This window comes from Muntiacus reevesi, chromosome 18 (assembly GCF_963930625.1).
Source record: "Muntiacus reevesi chromosome 18, mMunRee1.1, whole genome shotgun sequence".
NCBI classification, from domain to species: Eukaryota; Metazoa; Chordata; class Mammalia; order Artiodactyla; family Cervidae; genus Muntiacus; species Muntiacus reevesi.
Genome location: NC_089266.1, coordinates 43,838,711 through 43,859,378, shown reverse-complemented (window position 1 = coordinate 43,859,378; position 20,668 = coordinate 43,838,711). Strand labels below are relative to the sequence as shown.

The window sequence follows — 20,668 nt, the reverse complement described above, 5'->3', positions numbered from 1 at the left end:
TAGGGACAGCAGAAACTGTAAGGCTTGTGGACAGAAACCTTTCTTTTTTCTATTATCTTTCCATCCTGATTAAGTCAAGATGAAAGCCTCAGCAAATCTGTAATACCTGATAATCTCTTTTTGAGCCAGAGAGAGAGAGAGAGAGAGAGAACACTTCAGTTCAGAAACTTAAGACAAAAGTTCCAAGCTCGTTATAATGTTTTGTTTTCCTTGAAACATACATTTATGCTTATCTCCATTTCAAACATATGATTCTGGTTTCCGTTTATATCAACTTTTTAAAGTTTCCTTTTGAAACCCATGTACCTGAAGAGGGAAAACTGAGTTGGTTTAGGAAAGACATTAAGTAAAAAATGGTACAGGAGATTTGAATATGTAACAAAAATCATGGCACATGAAAGGCTGAAGCTTAAGAAACCTTGTCCTTAAAAAGCCTATGGCTGGTTAGGAAGAAAAAAATCACAAATCTTCAGCATAACCTAAGTATTTATAATTAAGGAAGAAAGCGTCAGTCGTCTGGAAGGATCCAGTGCTTAGGGTTTTGAGCAATTATGAATAAGGATGAATTTGGGTCTAACGGCTCAGCAGAGTAGGGATGATGGAGCTGAGCAAACGCCAGGGAAGATTCTCCCTTTCCTGTCAAAATCCCCAGGTGCCCCCGGGGAAGAGACTTCTCCCTCCAACACAGCAGAGGAGCCTGAGAGGGCTCCCAGAGAACAGCATTGTTTCATTTTGTGATTTGTCTCTATAATCAGCTAGGAAATAAAGTCTTCAAATTAAACTTTCCTGGGGCTTCCACGGTGGTTTCGTGGTAAAGAATCCACCTGCCAATGCAGGAGACACAGGTTTGATCCCTGATCTGAAAAGATCCCACATTAAGCCCCTGAGCCACAAACATTGAACCCGGGCTCTAGAGCCGGGAGCCTCAACCCCTGAGCCCACGTGCCACAACTACCGGAGCCCGCATGCCCTAGAGCCGGTGCTCAGCATCAAGAGAAGCGGTTGCAATGAGAAGCCCGCACACCACAACTAGAGAGCAACCGCCACCCCTGCTCGTGGCAACTAGAAAAAAGCCCGTGCAGCCATGAAGACCCCGCACAGCCAAAAATAAATAAGTTTTTTTAAAAAATTAAACTTTTCTAGAAAAAAAAAAAAAAAGTACCCGAGGGAGGAAAAACAAGAGACAGACAGACAGAACTGTATTAGGAGCTGTCGTGAGCCTTAAGAAGGTGGTGCCTTCCTCCTGAGCAGGTGGTTCTTCCAGGAACCGGAAATCCTGCTGTGCCCTGCTTAATCGCTCAGTCCTCAGTCGTGTCCGAATCTTTGTGAGCCCCCGGACTGCAGTCCTCCAGGCTCCTCCTTCTACGGGGATTCTGCAGGCAAGAATACTGGAGTGGGATGCCATGCCCTCCTCCAGGGGATCTTCCCAACCCAGGGACCGAATCTAGGTCTCCCGTGTTGCAGGCAGATCCTTTACTGTCTGAGCCATCATGTCAACAATCACTTAGATGTCTGAGAGAAACATCTCCAGACCGGGTGAGCGGCTGCCCTCGGAGTCCCTGACGGGCCGTCTTTCCGGCTTGGTCCTTGGGCGGCTGCTTCCCCCACACAGCGCAGACCCGAGTGAGAGGTCCTTCATCCACTGGCATTTCAACTTCAGTTCTTCTTCTGGGGAGGATTTCCAGTTTTGTTTGAGAAAAGGGTGCTATTGATGTTTTTCACACTGTATGAAAAAGGATAGGCTGACAGAAAACTCGAGGCAAGGGACTTCCCTGGTGATCCAGTGACTGGGACTCGGGGCTCCCAAGGCAGGGGGGGCCTGGGTCTGATCCCTGGTCAGGGAACTGGGAGCTTCCCTGGTAGCTCAAAGGCAAAGAATCCGCCTGCAATGCAGCAGCCGCAGGAGACACGGGTTTGATCCCCTGGAGGAGGGCATGGCAGCCCACTCCAGCATTCTTGCCTGGAGAATCCCATGGATAGAAGAGCCTGGTGGGCTACAGTCCATGGGGTCGCAAAGAGTCAGAAAAGACTGAATCGACTGAGCGCATACACACGGGGAACTGGATCTCTCACACTGCAACTAAGAACTCACACAGCCAAATAAATATTTAAAAAGAAAGCAAGCTTGAAAGAACAGCAAAGAATCCAAAAATGATAACCTTCCTTCCCACCTTTATAATTTTTGTGCTCTGGCTCCAGTTTGGGGAAGTCATGTGACCAAAGAATTACACCCCACGCTGACAGAGGCCCCATTATCCAAACCACCTGAGAGGATGGTATTTAACCAAAAGGCTTCAATAGGCTAAAACCCTGGCCTCTAGATTCTAAGTTTTAAAAGGCAAATATCAGGGACTTCCTGGTGGTCCAGTGGCTGGGACTCTGTGCTCCCAACGCAGGGCCTGGGTTCCACCCCTGCTCAGGGAACTGGATCCCACATGCTGCAAGTAGAACATCCCACACACCCCAACTAAGACTCAGCACAGCCAAATAAATAAATAATAAAGTAAAGCACTTTTTTTAAAAAATGAAAGGCAAACATCAAGGTGACTCTGGGTGAGCCGATAAAGGCTCCACAAAGCAGGAAGTGAGAACAGAGAGCCTTTTAATGGTCATCTGGCACAAAGAGAGAGGCCCTGGCCCTGCTTAGGAACTCGAGGCCACTACACTGAGACCTGACACCAACGACCATGGAAGAAAGGGCATCTCATGGCTTCAGTGCTGCATCTTATCAAAGTGGACAGCCAGGTCTGGGTCTCAGCCAGGATCTTATCAAAGGATGTTAAGCTTTGAGACTTGGAGAGTGGGAACACTGGGCCGGCTCCCAGATCTGCCATGCTCAGCTGACTGATCCTGCCCAAACCCCTAGGTTGGTCCAGGCCCCCACTCCCCTCTCTCAAGTGTTAAAAAAAGGTGATAATACTCATCACACAGGGTAGTTTATGAGGCTCAGAGAGCAAATGAATAGATCATGGGGGAAGAATTCTGGTGCTCCTGTTTCCAAGAACATGTGTGGAAATGAGTGTGAATCTAAAGATGTTAAGAGACCAAGGTGCTCTGCTGTGCTTAATCTCTCCGACTCTTTGTGACCCCATGGACTATAGCCTGCCAGGCTCCTCTGTCCATGGGGATTCTCCAGGCAACAGTACTGGAGTGGGAAAAAATAAAAATACTGGAGTGGGTTGCCATGCCTTCCTCCAGGGGATCTTCCCAACCCAGGGGTTGAACTCAGGTCTCCCGCATTGCAGGAGAATTCTTTACCTTCTGAGCCACCAGGAAAGCCCAAGAATACTGGAGTGGATAGCTTATCCTTTTTCCAGGGGATCTTCCCGACCCAGGAATTGAACTGGGGTCTCCTGAATCAGGTGGAGTCTTTATCAGCTGAGCTACCAGAGAAGCCCCAGAGACCAAGGTAGGTGATGTGAAAGTATAGTTCTGAGACTTCCCTAGCAGTCCAATGGCTAAGACTCTGCACTTACAATGCAGGGGGCACAGGTTCAATCCCAGGTCAGGGAACTAAGGTCCCGCATGGTGTGGCCAAAAAAAGAGAAAGAAAATATAGTTCTGTCATTGCTGCCGTATTTATAACCACCCTGGCATTCTTCCAACGTCTTCACCTGTAACTTTAATTCTTTTGCAACACTTCGTGGAACAGAAGGAAGAGCCAATAACAATGATCTCCATTTTACAGAGGAAAGACAAAGAGGTGAAATGCACTGTCAGAGGTCACCTGGCTGGTTTGTGTAGCAAGACTTTCTGTTCAACCCAGCCCAGCAGAGCTGGATTCCATCTCTCTAGCAGGTGCTCATGCAACCTGGGGGCCTACAGATGGATTGTAAGGCGAAGAAAGGGAGGGGAAGGCTGTAGATCAGGTGACTTCAAAGACATAGCAACTGTTAATAGGTATGAGGGTTCTCTCTATGGGGAGTGATGAAAATGTTCTAAAATTAGATTATGGTGATGGTTTCACAGCTCTAAATATACTAAAACACATTGATTTGTACACGTTAAATAGGTGAATTTTATAGTACGCAAATTATATCTCAACAAAGCTGTTAAGATATATCAGGGTTTGTGTTTTTTTTTTTTTTTCTTTGAGTTTGTGTTAAAGATGCATGTTTGGGTGCTAAAACTCTAAAGAAATGCAAGCAAGTGATTACTGTAAAAGTCAAGATGCCTTTCAGGTGGAGAGAGGGTTTTGTAACTGGAATGGGGAAAGAGCCTCTGGGGTCGGTAGCAGGGTTTTATTTCTTGACCTGAAGTGTAAAGGGTGCTTAATAATAATAACAATAATGATTATTCCTTATGCTGCACATGTGTTTTGTGTAGTTTTCTCTATCTATTCTGTTATGGGCTAAAATGATTCTAAAGAAATGGGGGAAATCAAGTATGAGATGATACCATGTGCTGGCCAGACTATAAGGACCCGCCCCTGCACTTCCTGATATTCATGCTCTAGTGAATCCCCACCCCTAAATGTGGGCAGGGCCCTGACTTGCTTCTAATCAACAGAATAAGGCAAAGGCAAAGGGATGCGTTGGTTATATGTCCGTGTGGCTACATTACAGAAGATTTAATGTCGGGACTGACCTGGTGGTCCAGAGGTTAAGAATTCACCTGCCAACTCAGAGGATACTGGTTCGATCCCTTGGTCCGGGAAGATCCCACAATTCATGAGGCAACTCAGCCCCTGAACCACAACTACTGAACCTGTGCTCGAGAGCCCGTGCTCCACAAGAGAAGCCACTGCATGAGAAGCCTGCGCACTGCAGCTGGAGAAAGCCTGCAGGCAGCAATGAAGGCCCAGCGCGGCCAAAACTAAGCACATTAAAAAACATTTTTACCACACATCAACATGAATTAGCCACAGGTATACAGATGGCCCCTCCCTCTTCAATGTATGGCAGAAACCGAACCAGTATTATAAAGCAATTACTCTTCCATTAAAAGTTAACAATTTTTAAAAAAATTAAAGATAAAGTTGTTAAAAGATTGAATGTCCACCTTTTGGGAGAGTTGATCTCCCTTGTTGGCTTTGATGAAGTAAGCAGCTACGTTGCAGAGGCCCACTGGGTAAGGAACTGGGGTCCTCGGTCTGAAAACCCACAAGGAACTGAATACTGCCGACAACCACGTGAGCTTGGAAGCAAGTCCTTCCCCAGGGGAGCCTCCATGTCACCCGGACCCAGTTCACACTCCGACTGCAGCTTTCAAGACTCCAGAACAGAAGCCTCAGCTAAGCTGTACCCTGACTCTGGCCCGTAGAAGCCTTGAGATTGTAAATGTGTGTTGTTTGAAGCCATTGAATGTGTGCTAATAACATTACACGGCGCTTGACAGCATGCCCCCTGTGGGTGGGGAGGAGGACGCCTAAAATCAATCTCATTGTCAGTGATTCACTAGAAGGACTCACAGAATTCAGCAAAGCTGCTATACTTGTGACTACAGTTTATTACAATGAAAGGATATAGGTTAAAATCAGAAATGGAAAAAGGCCCTATCATTATAGGGTCATTGCTTAATTCTCCCAGCATGATGTGTGACAACACATATGGAATACTGCCAACGAGGGAAGCACATCCAAGATGTGGTGTCCAAAGCCTTGATTGGCCTACGGTAGGCAGATTCTCCGGTGGTTCAGATGATCAAGAGTCTGCCTGCAATGAGGGAGACCAGGGTTCAATCCCTGGGTCGGGAAGATTCCCTGGAGAAGGAAATGGCAACCCACTCCAGCATTCTTGCCTGGAAAATCCGATGGGTGGAGGAGCCTGGTAGGCTATAGTCCATGGGGTCGCAAAGACACGACTGAGTCACTTTATTTTGTAGGCAGAATCACTGCTCATGTGGCTGATCTTAGTTTCCAGCTCCTCCAGAGATCGAGCTGATACTGAGTGGCCCAAGGGCCTCCGATAAAGACAATCTTATCAGGCAGGAGATTCCAAGGGCTTAGATGTTATCTCCTACTCAAGAGCCTGTCCTTTCTTTGGACCACACAGGGTTTGAACAATGCAAGTTAGCCAAGTTAAACAGTTACTTTGCATCCCTCAACTTTGAAAGTTCATTCCTTATTTGTTTGCAATTCCTTTCTTTAATTTTAAAAATTATTTTTGGCCAGGCAGGGCCCTGGTTGCGGTGAGCAGGCGTTATTCTTCCTTGGGGTGTGCCGGCTTCTCCCTGTGGTGGCTTCTGTCGATGCCAGGCATGGGCTCCGAGGCTCCAGCGCTCTGTAGATGTGCGCACTGGCTTAGCTGCCCTGTGGCACGTGGGATCTTTTGGAACCAGGGACTGAACCCGTGTCCCCTGCACTGACAGGTGGATTCCTAACCGTCTGGACCACCAGGGAAGTGCTGGAAGTGGGATTCTTAAGTTGCCACCCTGCTAAAAGTCAGAGAGACCCGGAAATCGATGTGTTTTAACACCCGGGGAATGTTTACACATTCATTTGCCTTATAGTCAGAGAATTTCCAGGGTATAAGCCATACAGCCAGAAGGCAGGGTGTAGAGGAAAAGAGACAGAGATCGGGCACTCAAACAGAGGCTTCGCCTGATCTGCCTTGGAATAGAAGGCAAGTTTTCCCTCCTCAAGGTCCAGCCAGATGCCCACCACACTAGGTCTGTCTGAGCCAAGGACAGTTTCCTCGACCATGCACCATGCAGAGAGCTTGCTGGTCCCTTTCCACTCTACACACCAGGAGTCCGTGGTCCTCCCCAGGATCTGGTCACGCTTCATCCCCCGCGAAGCTACCCCAACTGCCCAGTGGCTACAACACTGAGTGTCCACTTCCCAGTAATGCTGCCCGGAAGAGAGGGCCTGGGAACACAAGGCCTGGCTGGGGGCAAACCTCTCAGGACTCCAGGAATTGAGCTTTGGAAAGTCAGACACAGTCACTGTCCGGAGATCCGTGGACACCACTAGATTACAAGAGAGGCTCTCAAGCTCAAAGGTTGGACTGATGGCCCCTGGGGGAAAAAATCAGAACATGACCAGTCAGCTCTGATGGTTCATCTACGAGGTCCTCAAATAGCGAAAAGCATCTGTGTATCTTTGAATGCGATACAGTTTTACTTATACTAGCATTACAGTCGGAACGTCAACTTACAGTGGAACCTTGTTATACATACCCCTGATGCTGTTCTAGTAACAATACCCGCCTCTCCCACCTTCATTTCTACTTACCCATGAGCCTTCTTTCAGGAAGCTGTCTGTGAAGCTCACCCCACAGAAGTCACCTCTTGCTCTTCCCCTAATGCTTTACCTGGTCGCTAGTGATACTTACCATTTTCTACCTAGAGTAGAGTGATTGATGACCACGGCTATTTACATCTCTCTGGTTACACGAAGCTTCCTGATTAAGGCTCATGTCTTATTCATTTTGTATATTCCATACTGTTTTCCACTAAGGGAGTAAATAATTGCTAATACACAGCATTCCTACTGAAACTCATATTTACACACGTTTACTCACTTACCCTGATGACAATCCCACAAGGAAGTAAGTACTGCTATCTCCATCTTAGAGATGAGGGAACTGAGGCTCTGAGAGGTTACATGACTTCTCCAAGATCAGACAGCTAGTGAGTGGAGCAGTTGGCTCCAGGATCCGTGCCCTCAAGGATTATTCCAGACTTGGGCAGTGATGGTAGTTTAGCCAGGTTGGGGCATTGGCAGTTGGCTGTAAGTGGTGACTCTGGCATGGATGCCCAAAGGTTGCCTGTGTTCTGAGAGCTCGGGGTCTGGCTCAGCCTGGAATTTGGGAGTCTTCAACCCCCTTTGCCTTTGTCATCAGCTCCCCATGGGGAGGGGCCAGGTGTGGAGGAACAAGCCAAGGGGTCTAACAGCAGAGAGATGGACACAATATGCTCTCACAGCTCCTTGCTCCACCAAGTCAAACCCACGCTGTAGGCAGATCACATACTTACATCGAGCAAACGAGGAAGCCTTCTTGGGTGCAAGGCGGCTCTGCTCAGGCGGTGGGCATGAGGAAGAAGATGGAACTTCTGGGAGTTCAACTATGGAATCAAAAACATTGGGAGAGGGAGATAGTTCCATCAAAAAAAAAAAGGCACATAGAAGATATCCAAACATCATGATCAACACACACAGCTTGTCTTTCTCATCGGGATTTGATCAGGGAGTACATCCAGCTTAGGTATATCTAGTCTCATGTTCTTACTGTGGACTTTCTCCCCCTCACTGAGTCCTATGCTCCTTGCTGGCAGAGATTTTATTTATCTCTGTATTCTAAGCATTTACCCATTGCCAGGTACATAGGAAGTATTTAAAGCATATTTATCAAATAAATTAACTAATATGGTTCCAGGAGATCACAGCACCCTCACCCCCAGAACCTCCATGACCTCAGGTCAATGCTTTAAACCGTTATTAAACTGGGAAATATGAATTGAAATGAGATTCATCACAACTGCTGAGACCTATTTCCTCTCAATATACTGAAGTTTGGTTTTCATTTTATTGAAGTATAGTTGATTTAGTGTTGTGTTAATTTCTGCTATACAACAAAGTGATTCATGTATGCATATATATATTCTTGTTCATATTCTTTTCCATTACGATTCATCACTGGGTACTGAATATAACTCCCTGTGCTATACAGTAGGGCCTCGTTGTTTACCCATCCTGTATATAATAGTTATACCTGCTAATCCCAAGGCTTGTCAGGTGGCTCAGTGGTAAAGAATCCACCTGCCAAAGCAGGAGCCTCAGGAGATGAGGCTTCAATCCCTGGATCAGGAAGATCCCCTGGAGGAGGAAATGGCAACCCCTTCCACTAGCCTTGCCAGGACAATCCCGTGAACAGAGGAACCTGGTGGGGCACAATTCATGGGCTTGCAAAGAGCTGGACACGACTGAGTGACTGAGCTAACCCCAAACTGTACTAAATTTTATTATTACCTTAAAGCCACTGTGTGCTTACAATGACCACAGGAAGTGGTAGAAGGGAAAGTAAGGGAAATGCTAGGATATGGACCATGAAGGTGAAGTCTTCCCCATTTGTATCCTGAAGGGACAGCAGCATAAACTGAACCTAAGAGTTGGATGATGTAAACTTACGGTGTAGATAGATACAGTACAGTACTGTAAATGTATTTTCTCTTCGTTATGCTCTTCTTAATAACATTTTCTTTTATTCTAACCTGCTTTACTGTAAGAATATAGTGTATAGTACACAAAACACACGAAGTGTGTGTTAATCAACCGTTCATGCTATAGTATGGCGTCCAGTCAACAGTAGGCTACTGGAAGTTAAGTTTTGGGGCAGTTTTAAGTTTTTGGTGCCCCTAATCCTCATGGGTTCAAGGGGCAACTGCACTCCCCAATAATTAAATTTGTATTACAAATAATCACCCATACTGGGTAAGCCCAAAATGGTTATCAAAACTGTAGTATGCATTAAAATCCCCTGCAAAGTTGGTAAAAATACAAATCCTTGGTACTTAGTCCCAGAGATGCTAGCTCAATAGTTTGGCAACGGGGCCTGGATTCTGAATTTTCATTTTTTAAGGGTGAGAAGATTTTTAATTAATACTATGAAGTGAGCATAATATTGATATCAAAGTCAGAAAAAACACATTAGGAAAAAAAAAAAACAACAGGCTAACAAACTGGAGATTATGTGCATTCTTTCCAGTGTTACAGAAAGTCCTGGGCCATGCCTCGAGAAACACTGTGCTGTTTAGACTGCGTGATCTCCGTGGCAGCTCATGGTCTATTTACATAGGGTCAAAGGAAAGCATTGTGAGGAGGCAGTCAAATTGCTTAGCAGCCGTTGAAGTGCTGACTTGAAGAACAGTTAATCTATTGTCTTAAAAACAATCTTGTGAGAACTTCAGGGAATGATGGTTCAGGAAATATTCAGATCTTGTGTTTTAAAGCTGCCCTGGACTGGCCCAGACAATCAAAATCAAAACAGCCAAAATAGGGACTTCCCTGGAGGTCCACAACGACTGGCAGTCCCATGGTTAAGACTGTGAGTTTCCAGTGCAGAGGGTGCAAGTTCTATCCCAGGTTAGGGAAACTGAGACTCCATGTGACTTGAAGCCGCTGCCCCCCCCCAAAAAAGACTCCTCTTTCCCCTACAGCGGAATAAGCTTTAAAAAAACAAAAATAGCCAAGATAATAAAAATTGTACTTGCTAAGACATACTTGAATTTTCTAAGTTGGATTGTTTAAAAAACCATTTTATTTCTGAAGTTGCAGTGAACGGGGGCTGCTCTCTAGCTGCGGTCTCAGGCTTCTCATTGCGGTGACTTCGCTTGTTGCACAGCATGGGTTCTAGGGCGTGCGGGCGTCGGTGGTTGTGGTTCTCCGGCTCTAGAGCAGAGGCTAAGTAGTTGTGTTGCACGGGCTTAGCTGCTTCTCAGCATGTGGGATCTTAGTTCCCCGACCTGGGATTGAACCAGTTTCCCCTGCACTGGCAGGCGGATTCTTACCCACTGTGCCACCAGCAAAGTTCTGTTAAAATCTACATTGTTACTACCTAACATGTTAACACTGCCAGAGATTATAGTTGAATAGAACTTATCAAGAACTGTATACAAAGTTGCATTCTTCATTAATAAGACATTTACTAGTGAAAAATTAAAAAGCTGCCTATTTCTGAATCTCCTCAAGCAGAATGACACAGGTGTGCAGTGAGCTAGCTAAATCAGGTCTAGGTTCTGGATTTATAAGCCTTAGAAAATGAGTTTCTGTCTATTAAGGGCCTGTGTTACATCACACCTCCAGTCAGGTCCAAAAACACATCCAGCCACAAAAATAGCTCAGCCCACTCCTTCCTCATTCACATCCCAGGGAACACGCAGCTGGGCTCAGAGATCCTGTTCCCTCGAAACGAAGCCATGGAACACTGCCCCAGCTTCCATAATCCAACCTCCTCTACCAAATAACATCAACTCACCCTGTGTTTGTTCTTCAAGGGCCCCTTTCTGCGTGAAGTTTTCTCGTAATTTTTCTTGGATCTCTTCTAAGTCATGGAGAATAGCTTTCATTTTTCGCTCAGGTGGGCTGGAACTCAGTTTGGGAGAAGCCAAGGAAATGTCCACCCCTTCCAACAAAGTCTATTGATGAATAAGAACAGAATGAAAGAGAGGGAGGGGGAAGGGGGAGGGAAGGAAGGAAGAAAGAAAGACAACCTTTTAAGGAATGCAACAAATATATCCCAGTCCTGCCAACCATCTATAATTTTCCACTTACCTCCCAACAGGTTTTTCAAAATATAATTAGACCCTCAAAATACATGCCTTGAAAACAATCTGGAATACATTATTATGGCAATGATATTAGAGAATAGCAATTTCTGGGTGATGGGGTTATGGATGGGTTGTGGTTCTTAAACTGCCATGTATTTTGTAGTATTCTGTACAACAGACACAGAATTCTAAGCTCATACCCCCCAAAAAGTTTTGAAATTTTAGGCCCATCTTATAGGGGCTTTACAAAATAAATAATACAGATGGGCACTAAGATAAGCCACAGAGGCTGAAATAGTCTTTCCCCGACTGCTATCATCCTATCATAATAACTCTTCCCATGGGCCAAGACAATCATGCCGCCTGCATCCAGTCCCTGGGGCCTCCAACACATACTCTCTGATTTTCTTCACCTTCAGGTCCTGTTTTTACCAACACAGTCTGTCATCTGCTCACCACTTTCCTACCTCCAGCACTTGGCTCTCCTTCCCAACTTAGGGAAATCCATTTCCCATTCTTTTGGTCAATCATAACAGGAGTAGGTACTACCTCTTGCGTATTCTCCACTGCTCACCTCTAATTGCCTAACAACCTTCCAAGATAGGTTTATTACCCCCATTTTGCAAAAGAAGGTTAGGGCTGTGTGTGCGCTCAGTCGCGTCCGACCCCATGGACTGTACCCCATCAGCCTCCTTTGTCCATGGAATTTTCTAGGAAAGAATACTAGACTGGGTCGCCATTTGCAGGATTAGGGTTAGGGTTAGTTAACTAAATTGCCACAGTTAATTTGATTTTCCCACATTTTCACATTGCTTAAGCACATTTTCAAACAAGATATTTAAAAAAAAAAAAACTCCCCATTAAACCAATGAGGAGCAGGCCACAGACCATTTGTTGTTCTTGTTTTACAGATAGAAGCCTGAGACTCAGAAAGATGAAATGACTGGCCCAAGGTCATAACACTAGTGAGTAATCACGTCAGGACTGACAGACTCTCAGACTTTCTACCCCAACACACTGCATCCCTGAGGAACCATTTATTCACTCATTCAAATACTCTGGGTATTTACTCTATCCCCAGCACTGTGCCAGGCCTGGGTAAACAAGAGTGAACAAAAGAACAAAAGTCATCAAGGTCTCTGCCCTCCTAGAGCTTAGAGTCCAGTGCTAGGAAGAGGAATGAAAGACATTAATAAATTATGGTACCAATCACTATCAAGTCACAAGTGTGACAACTGCTGCAAATGAAAGGTACATGGAATCACATACATGAGAGCTTCTAGTAAGGGAACTTGACTTGTTCAAGGAAATCAGTGAAGGCTTCTTCAAGGAAGTGATAATCTAGTCGAGGTCTGAAGGATGAGCAGGCATGACCTACATGACAGAGAAAAAGAACATTCCATGGTATGGGCCCCGTGAAGGGAAGTGTGACACTATAGTGGGAACAGAACGGAGTGATTAGGAGGCTTTGATAGAAATCCAGATCAGAGATGGTCATAGCATTGGATTAGAGACGTTTTAAAGGAGTTCCAGAATAGTAAGTAGGTTCAAGAGACGTTTAGCCAGGGGATGGAGGAGGGCAACATAATCCTCAGATTTCTGACTTGGGAACTTGGAATGGTTACAGGGTCAGCTGCTCAGATGGGGTACCCAGAGGAGACACAGTTCAGGACACATTTAAGTGTGATGTGCCTCTGAGATGCCAAGAGGAAAAGATGAGAAGGAAGACACCAGATCAGAGGAGGGTCCAGGCTGAAGCTACGTTTGTGCACAGGGTGGGTATTTAAAGTCACAGATGTGGATAGGGCCATCTGAGGGAAAGAGACAGTGACCTACAACTCAGCCTTGAGGAATCCCAGCTTTTCACTGCTGAGCAGAGGACAGTAAACCTGCCAAACAGACGGAAAAGGAGCAGCCAGAGAGACATGGGGAAAGACTGGAAGACTCGTATCTCAGAGCTAAGGGGAAAGAAAGCTCCAAGAATGAAGTTGTGAAAAGCAGCGGACTCACTGATATACAGAAAACAAATCTGTGGTCAGCAGTAGCTGGTGGGAAGTTGCTACGTAGCACAGGGAGCCCAGCTCGGTGCTCGCTAGTGACCTCGAGAGGTGGGACGGGAGTGGGATGGGAGGGAGGCTCAAGAGAGGGGGGAGATGTGTGTGTTCGTGTAGCTGATTCCCTGTGTGGTACAGCAGAAACTAACACAACAGTGTAAAGCAACTGTACTCCAATCATGAAATTTTTTAAAAAAGAAAAAAGGGGGGGAAGATCTTTTATCTCTGGTCATGGCAGAACAGGTTGCAAAAAAAATTTTCTTTTAAATATATTCAGTTATTACAGTGTTTTGTAAAGGTATACACATATATTTAAATATATATAAATATTAAAAAAAATTTAGTGGGGAGAGAGGCAAGAGAGGCAACATGGGGCCATGGGAGTGAGCGGTAAAAACTACTGGGCGTGAGATAGGCTACAAGGACGTGTTGTACAACACTGGGAACAGAGCCGATGTTTTGTAACAACTGTAAATGAAATGCAGCTTTTAAAAATCATATGGAATTAAAAAAAGAAAAATGATGTTGTGGTCAACTATGTCATAGGCGGCTGAAAGGCCAATGAGAATAAAAGCTAGAAGGTCTGCAGGATTTGCACAGAGGTCACTGGTGATCTTCGGGGAGTAAGCTGGTTACGAGGAGTGATAAGGATGGATGCAAGCCTACTTGAAGCCTTCACACCTCACCTCAAACATTCCAAACTCCCAGTTATCTGTGTTTGCAAGGTGAAAGATTGGGATTTAGCGCATCCTTCAAGGGCAAACATATTCATGTTGCTTCCCAGAGGTCCCAGGGAGCTGTCCCCAGCCCCATCCCCTGGCACATCCTTTCTTCTCCCAGGTGAGCCTACCACAGCCAGGATGCTCACTTCTTTATCTGGTTCAGATTCTGGGCGGTGTCTCGGACTCTGAAGGTTCCTGACAATATCTATAAGCCGTTCCACCAGCTTTGCCAGCTCCTGGTCAACTTCTGTGATGCTATTTGATGCCTCCACCTTTAAAAGAGCAAAGTAGAACATAAAGCTGGACCCGGGAACCAGCTCTAGACAGAGGGAGCCCTAAAGACTGGATAAAGGAAGCGGTCAAGGAAGTGACAAAAATGTCTAGAGGAAAAGGAGGTAATGTCCCCGGACCTTCCGCATGCCCGCGTCCCCCTACTGGTTATTCAGCGGCCATAACAGGGAAGCAGAGTTCATCTATCGGATGGGGCCAGGGGAGTGGGGGGGTGGGAGTGAGGCACAAAGGGAAGACTGGGGTCATTTTGAACTGGGGAAGTCAGAGAGGAAGCAGGGTGGGAGCCTGGGGATTTGGTGCAGGTGGCAGCTGGTAAGCCGCGTAGAAGGCATTTGGCTCAGGCTTCAGGCCCACTCTCACCTCTGACTCATCCTGTGTCTTCACCACTCCTTTCAAAAATTAAAGCGACCACCTCTCGTTCCCTTCAACAATGAAAAGCATCTACTATGAAAGGATCGTGGAGATTCTAGATTGCTGTACAGATGCAAGCTCTTTTTGTTTATTGGCGTCCTTCACATTTAAAGAAACATTCAGCTGAGAATGCTAAACAACTCCACTTCCAGAGCTTCATCTGCGCAGCTGCCTGGCTGAGAGTGGGAGGAAGTCTGGCCACCAACATATTCTGGCAACCTCAAGACCTGGAGAGGCATCAGGGGCAGGCGGGGCCCAGAACTCATTGGAGAAATCTGAATTACCTCCCAAAGGGGTCCTACATAGAACCACAGAAATACAAGATTTTCATCATTCTACTCTAAATAAACCAGAGTTTTTAATAACTTTGGGGGGACAGCTTTCACTTTTTCAATTATGCTGGAACCTCAAAAACCGGAACTAATTGTTTATCTCTAAGAAGCACTGATGTCCCTCAAACTAGCATGTGTTTCAGAAGTCATATGCAGACTAATTTGCAGAGGAAAGTGGCGGGCCACTGGTAACATTCTTTGCTCTTGTATGTCCAGGTCTCACTCCTAAACATTCTGGCAGCTGGAATTCTGGAGTGGAGCCCTTATCTAGACACCAGAGCAAATTAAAAACTTTTATAAATAAGTGTTGGTGCTTTTTTTATCCATAAAACTCCACACTTATCATGCTGAATTTAGAAAATGCACAGAATTGAAAGAAGAAACATTTTAAACCATCCAATATCCTACCATCCATAGGCAATTGTAATCTGAAAGCCAATGCAAAGTATATTCAGTCACTATACTTACAAATAGTTTTAAGGACCTGAGGGATAATGCTGTATTTATTCATCTGTGGCCATAACCACTCGGCTTGTAAGGTCTCAGTTCCCTGACCAGGGATAGAACCCAGGCCACGGCAGTGAAAGCGCTGAATCCTAACCGCTAGACCACCAGGGAACTTCCAATGCTGTGTTTACAACCAAGAAGAAGAAAACAGCTTTAATTATAAGGGTGGTGGGGGAAGGAAGCAACCAATACGTCCATTAAAAGGTGAATAGACAAACTGTGGGACATGTATGCAATGGAATATTATTTGGCAATAAAAAGAAATGAGCAGTCAAGCCACAAACCTGAATTATGTTTAGTGAAAGAAACTAGTCTGAGAAAGCTAGATGCTGTGTGATTCCAATGGTATGACATTCTGGAAAAGCCAAAGAGATAGCAAAAAAATCAATCACTGCCAGGGGTTGGCGGGGGGTGAGGGGATACAGAAAGGTGGGGCTCAGGGGGTTTTCAAGGCAGTATAGTTATAACTGCAGATACCTGACTTCATGCATTTGTCAAAATCCATAGACTGGTACAACAGGGAGTGAACTGCAACTATGGATTTTAGTAAATGACAATGCATCAATATCGGTTCACAGGACTCCCCTGGTGGTCCGGTGGTTAAGAATCCGCCTGCCAGTGCAGGGGATTGACCCCTGGTCCGGGAAGATTCTACATGCCACGGGGCGAGTAAGCCTGTGCAGCGCAGCCACTGAGCCCCCGTGCCCTGGAACCCCTGCTCCACAAGAGAAGCCACCGCAATGAGAAGCCCAAGCACTGAAACTAGAGCGTAGCCCCCACTCAACACAACTAGAGAAAGCCCATGGGCAGCAGTGAAGACCCAGTGCAGCCAAAAAATAAATAAAATTTTAAAATACTGGTTCATAAATTGTAACCAAGGAACCAAACTAATGCAAGAGAGTAATAAATAGGGAAAACTGTGAGGGGAATAAGGGCACTTTCTGCAATATCTGCTCAATTTTCTATAAATCCAGAACTGCTCTAAAGTCTATTAATTGTTTTTGAAAAAAAAAAAAAAAGAGGAGGAGTAGATAGCTCCAAGCTTTCTGGCCCTCCATCACTCCCTAGCCTGCCCCAACACATCACACACAGAAACATCACAGAACAAGCAGAAACTGTCAGAACCAACTTTTTGAGGCAGAACTCTGGCAATTACTGACTCAAAAAAAACACAAACTGGCAGTAGGAAGCTTTGTGACATTCTGACCTGCACTCGCCTCATTTCTCTTCCTGGCTCAGTGACAGTACTGAAAATTTCCAGCATGACACTCTGGTCCTGGTTCCCAAAGGCACAGAAGAGATCTTAGTCACAAACCATTGCATATGTCTGTTCTAACCAGGCTTGGGGCTGTCTGAGGGAATGACACAGGGTGCTCATTCATCTTTGTTTCGCCTAACTTGGAGCTCAGCCCAGAGAGGTGGTGCGCACTGCTCAGAAATACTGCAAGAGGAGTCAAACTTGCAGGTGTCCGGGGCAAAAGATCATGGTGTAAACTGACAATATCCTAAGTCCCGGTGGCTAACAGACTAGGAGCAAATTGACCTCAGTCCCTGGAGCAAAAGTTGACGAAAACTGGAACCCTTCTACTTTGTTAATGGGAATGCAAAATATTGTTGTTGTGTGGAATGCAGTTTGGCTGTTCCTCAGCTAGCTAAACACAGAATTGTCATGTGAGCCAAAAACTCTGCTCCTACTCGAAAGAACTGAAAATAGGAACTCGGATATCTGTACACCAATGTTTAAGGCAATGTTACTTGTGATAACCAAAGGGTGGAAACAATCCAAATGTCCATCAGTGTTTGAATGGATTAAAAAAAAAAAAGTGGTATAATCAAACAAGGGGATCATTATTCAGACACAAAAAAGGGAATGAATGAAGTTCAGATTTCCCTGGTGGCCCAGTGGATACAAATCCGCCTGCCAATTTAGGGGACATGGGTTCGATCCCTGGTCTAGGAAGATTCCCCCTGCCTCAAAGCAACTAAGCTGCTGCCCAACAACTTCTGAGCCTGTGCTCTAGAGCAGGAGTGGATACAAATCCGCCTGCCAATTTAGGGGACATGGGTTCGATCCCTGGTCTAGGAAGATTCCCCCTACCTCAAAGCAACTAAGCTGCTGTCCAACAACTTCTGAGCCTGTGCTCTAGAGCAGGAGAACCGCAACTACTGAAGCCTGCATGCCCTAGAGCCAGCGCTCAGCAACAAGAAAAGCCACCGCAATGAGAAGCCTTCACACTGCAACTAGACAGTAGCCCCCACTCACAACTAGAAAGCCTGAGCAATGAAGCAATCTTCATAGCAATGAAGATCCAGTGCAACTGAAAATAAACAAATGAATAGTTACCAAAAAAGGGGGGAATGAATTTCAGATATGTGCTACAACGCAAATGAATCTTGAAAATGGTATAGCAACTGAAAGAAGCTAAGGCTAGAAACAAAGTGGCGAATACTGCGTGATTCCACTTGTATGAAATATATAGAGGAGGCCAAGTCACAGAGACAGAAAGTAGATGAGAAGGTACCACGGGCTGGAGCGAAGGGAGACGTCACTGCTTCAGCGGTACAGAGTTACTGTTTGCGGTGATGAAAAGGTTTTGGAACTAGGTCGCGTTGATCATTGCACAGCAATGTAAATATAATGCCACCGAACTGTACGTTTAAAAATGGTTAAGTGGCAATTTTTATGTTATATAACTAAGCATATTTTAGCACAATTAAAAATCGACCGAGCGGATGAACTGAAATGAAAAATCGTCAAAGAGATAGACAGGCTGCAGAAAGGAAGGAAACAAGTGGAAATAGTCCAGGGTAGATAGTAAGTTGATTTGGATTTTTTTTTTTCCCCTGCTTCATATTTCTCTGAACGTTGCAAAGAACGGGTTCTATGTACAGCCTGAGAAAACTAAAGTGAAAGTAGAAACAGTCAGGAAGAGAGGAAGCGCCCTGAGGGTACCGGGGTGCAGGCGGCGCGGCTGAGCGGAGGGCAGAGAGCAACCGCCGGTCCCGCCTCCCTACCCGCGGCTGCGCCGTGGGGCGCCCGGGTACGGCCGCTGGGCGAGGTGCCAGGCCGGGCTCCGGGCCGGGGGCCGGGCTCGGGGCTTCCAGCTCCCGCGCCGCCCGCCTGTACTTGTCGGCCAGGTCCTCCAGCATGGTGTTCTTCCGCAGCTGCGGCGGCCCGGGGGCGCCCTCGCGGCAGGTGGGGCAGAAGCGGCCGCGCCTCGCGTCCCACAGGTCCACCAGGCAGTGGCGGCAGAAGCTGTGGCCGCAAGGCAGCGTGGCGGGCCAGGCCAGCAGATCGTGGCAGATGATGCAGCCCAGGTCCTCCTCCGCCAGCCACACGGGGACGGCCCCGCGCGCGCCCAGGCCCGCCATGGTCCCCAGGCCGCCCCCGCCCCCGTGGCGCGGGCGCGGAAGTCGGGGCCACGTGGGGACCGCCTGCCCCGGCTACGTCTTCGCCGGCTCCTCCCTCGCTCTCTGCGGGTCCGCTCCTCCTTCGCTGCCGCTCAGGTCCACCCTCGTTTCCTTTTTCCAGTCCTACTGCGAGCTCACTGGGAAATCAGCTCGCCCCAAGCCGCTAGAAATAGGCCGATGCCATAAACAGAAAGGAATTTGAGTCCGGCTGTAGTGACCCAAAGCCTGTTTTACAGAGTGAAGTAAGTCAGAAAGAGAAAAACAAATGTTCTATATTAACACACACACCAGCCAATCCTAAAGGAGATCAACCCTGAATATGCATTGGAAGGACAGAAGCTGAAGCTCCAATACTTTGGCCACCTGATGCGAAGAGTTGACTCATTGGAAAAGATGCTGATGCTGAGAAGGAGTGAAGGCAGGAGGAGAAGGGGACGACAGAGGATGAGATGGTTGGATGGCATCACTGACTCAATGGACATGAGTTTGAGCAAACTCCAGGAGATGTTGAAGGACCAGGAAGTCTGGCCTGCTGCAGTCCATGGGGTTGCAAAGAGTCGGACACAACTGAGCAACTGAACAACAAAAAACAACTCACACACACACATAGAGAATCTTAAAAAAAAAATGGTACCGTTGAACCTATTTTCAGGGCAGGAATAGAGACACAGGCATAAAGAACGGACTGGTGGACACAGTGAGGGGAGAAGGCGGGGAAATTGAGAGAGTCGCACTGGCATATATACATTCATGCTAGTGCTCAGTGACTGGAGTCATGTCCGGCTGTTTGTGACTCCATGAACTGTAGGCCACCAGGCTCCTCTGTCCATTGGATTTCTTTAGGCAAGGATACTGGAGTCGGTTGCCATGTCCTCCTCCAGGGGATCTTCCCCATCCAGGGATGGACCCTGCTGTCTCCTGCATTGCAGGCGGAGTCTTTACTGCTGAACCACCAGGGAAGCCCCATATATACACTACTCGGTGTGAAGTAGATAGCTAGTGGGAAGCTGCTGTTAGCAAAGGGAGTTGGGCTCAGTGCTCTGTGATGTGAGGGAGACTCAAGAGGGAGGGGAATGTATGTATACTTAAAGCTGACTCTTGTACAGCAGAAACCAACACAGTATTGTAAAGCAACTAGCCTCCAATTAAAAAAGGGAAAAGCCAGCTCATTAAAAGTATAAAATTTTTTAAAAAGAAAGAAATGTGCTGATATCCCCAAATTTTCTTTAGCTTTCTGTTCCCCAAGCCCCATTAAATTGCGACCTGGAGAAGAAAAAGGAGAGGATTCAAGAACTTGTTTTCTGAGATGCACCCACTAGGTGTCATTCAGCTACTCCATCAAGCAGTGAGGGATTGAAGAAGACTGGGTGCAGGTAGCTGGCAAGCGCTTTAAAGTCTGATTTCTTTGTCTAGGGTGGAAACCCGCCATGGGTAGTTTTTAAAACCTAACCCAGATGATTCTGGGGCTTCTCAGGTGGCATTAGTGGTAAAGAATCCACCTACCAATACAGGAGATGCAAGAGACACCGGTTTGATCCTGTATTCTTGCCTGGAAAACTCCATGGGACAGAGGAACCTGGTGGACCACAGGCCATGGGGCTGCAAAGAGTCGGACACAACTGAGCACACACACACAGATGATTCTAACGTGTAGCCAAAGTCAGGTGACCCTTAGACTTTTAAAATTGTTATTACAATGCAGAATTGTGCCACTGTTTCCTTACTGCTCCCT

At 46.4% G+C, this 20,668-nt stretch overlaps 1 protein-coding gene across 2 annotated transcripts; it reads right to left on the bottom strand.

The window, feature by feature from the left end:
- Nucleotides 1–1,126: 1,126 nt before the first annotated feature.
- RNF135 (ring finger protein 135) lies at nt 1,127–19,035 on the bottom strand. 2 transcript variants are annotated; one of them, XM_065909284.1, is made up of 5 exons: nt 18,541–19,035; nt 14,113–14,256; nt 10,917–11,076; nt 7,918–8,007; nt 1,127–6,957 (listed from the first exon to the last, which is right to left on the bottom strand). In XM_065909284.1, the coding sequence occupies exons 1-5, from the start codon at nt 18,895–18,897 to the stop codon at nt 6,428–6,430; spliced, it is 1,281 nt and encodes a 426-aa protein (XP_065765356.1). In that variant the 5' UTR covers nt 18,898–19,035; the 3' UTR covers nt 1,127–6,427. The 2 variants fall into 2 exon arrangements, with proteins under 2 accessions (XP_065765356.1, XP_065765358.1); XM_065909286.1 differs by having other exon boundaries at nt 14,131–14,256; nt 18,541–19,032.
- Nucleotides 19,036–20,668: the final 1,633 nt, after the last annotated feature.

Coding starts and splice junctions, on each gene's coding strand:
- RNF135 (XM_065909284.1), bottom strand. CDS start 18,897: ATGGCGGGCCTGGGCGCGCGCGGGGCCGTCCCCGTGTGGCTGGCGGAG. Junction 14,257..18,540: donor GCCCCACGGCGCAGCCGCGG/GTAGGGAGGCGG, acceptor GCTCTTTTAAAG/GTGGAGGCATCAAATAGCAT. Junction 8,008..10,916: donor CCTTGAAGAACAAACACAGG/GTGAGTTGATGT, acceptor TTGATTCCATAG/TTGAACTCCCAGAAGTTCCA.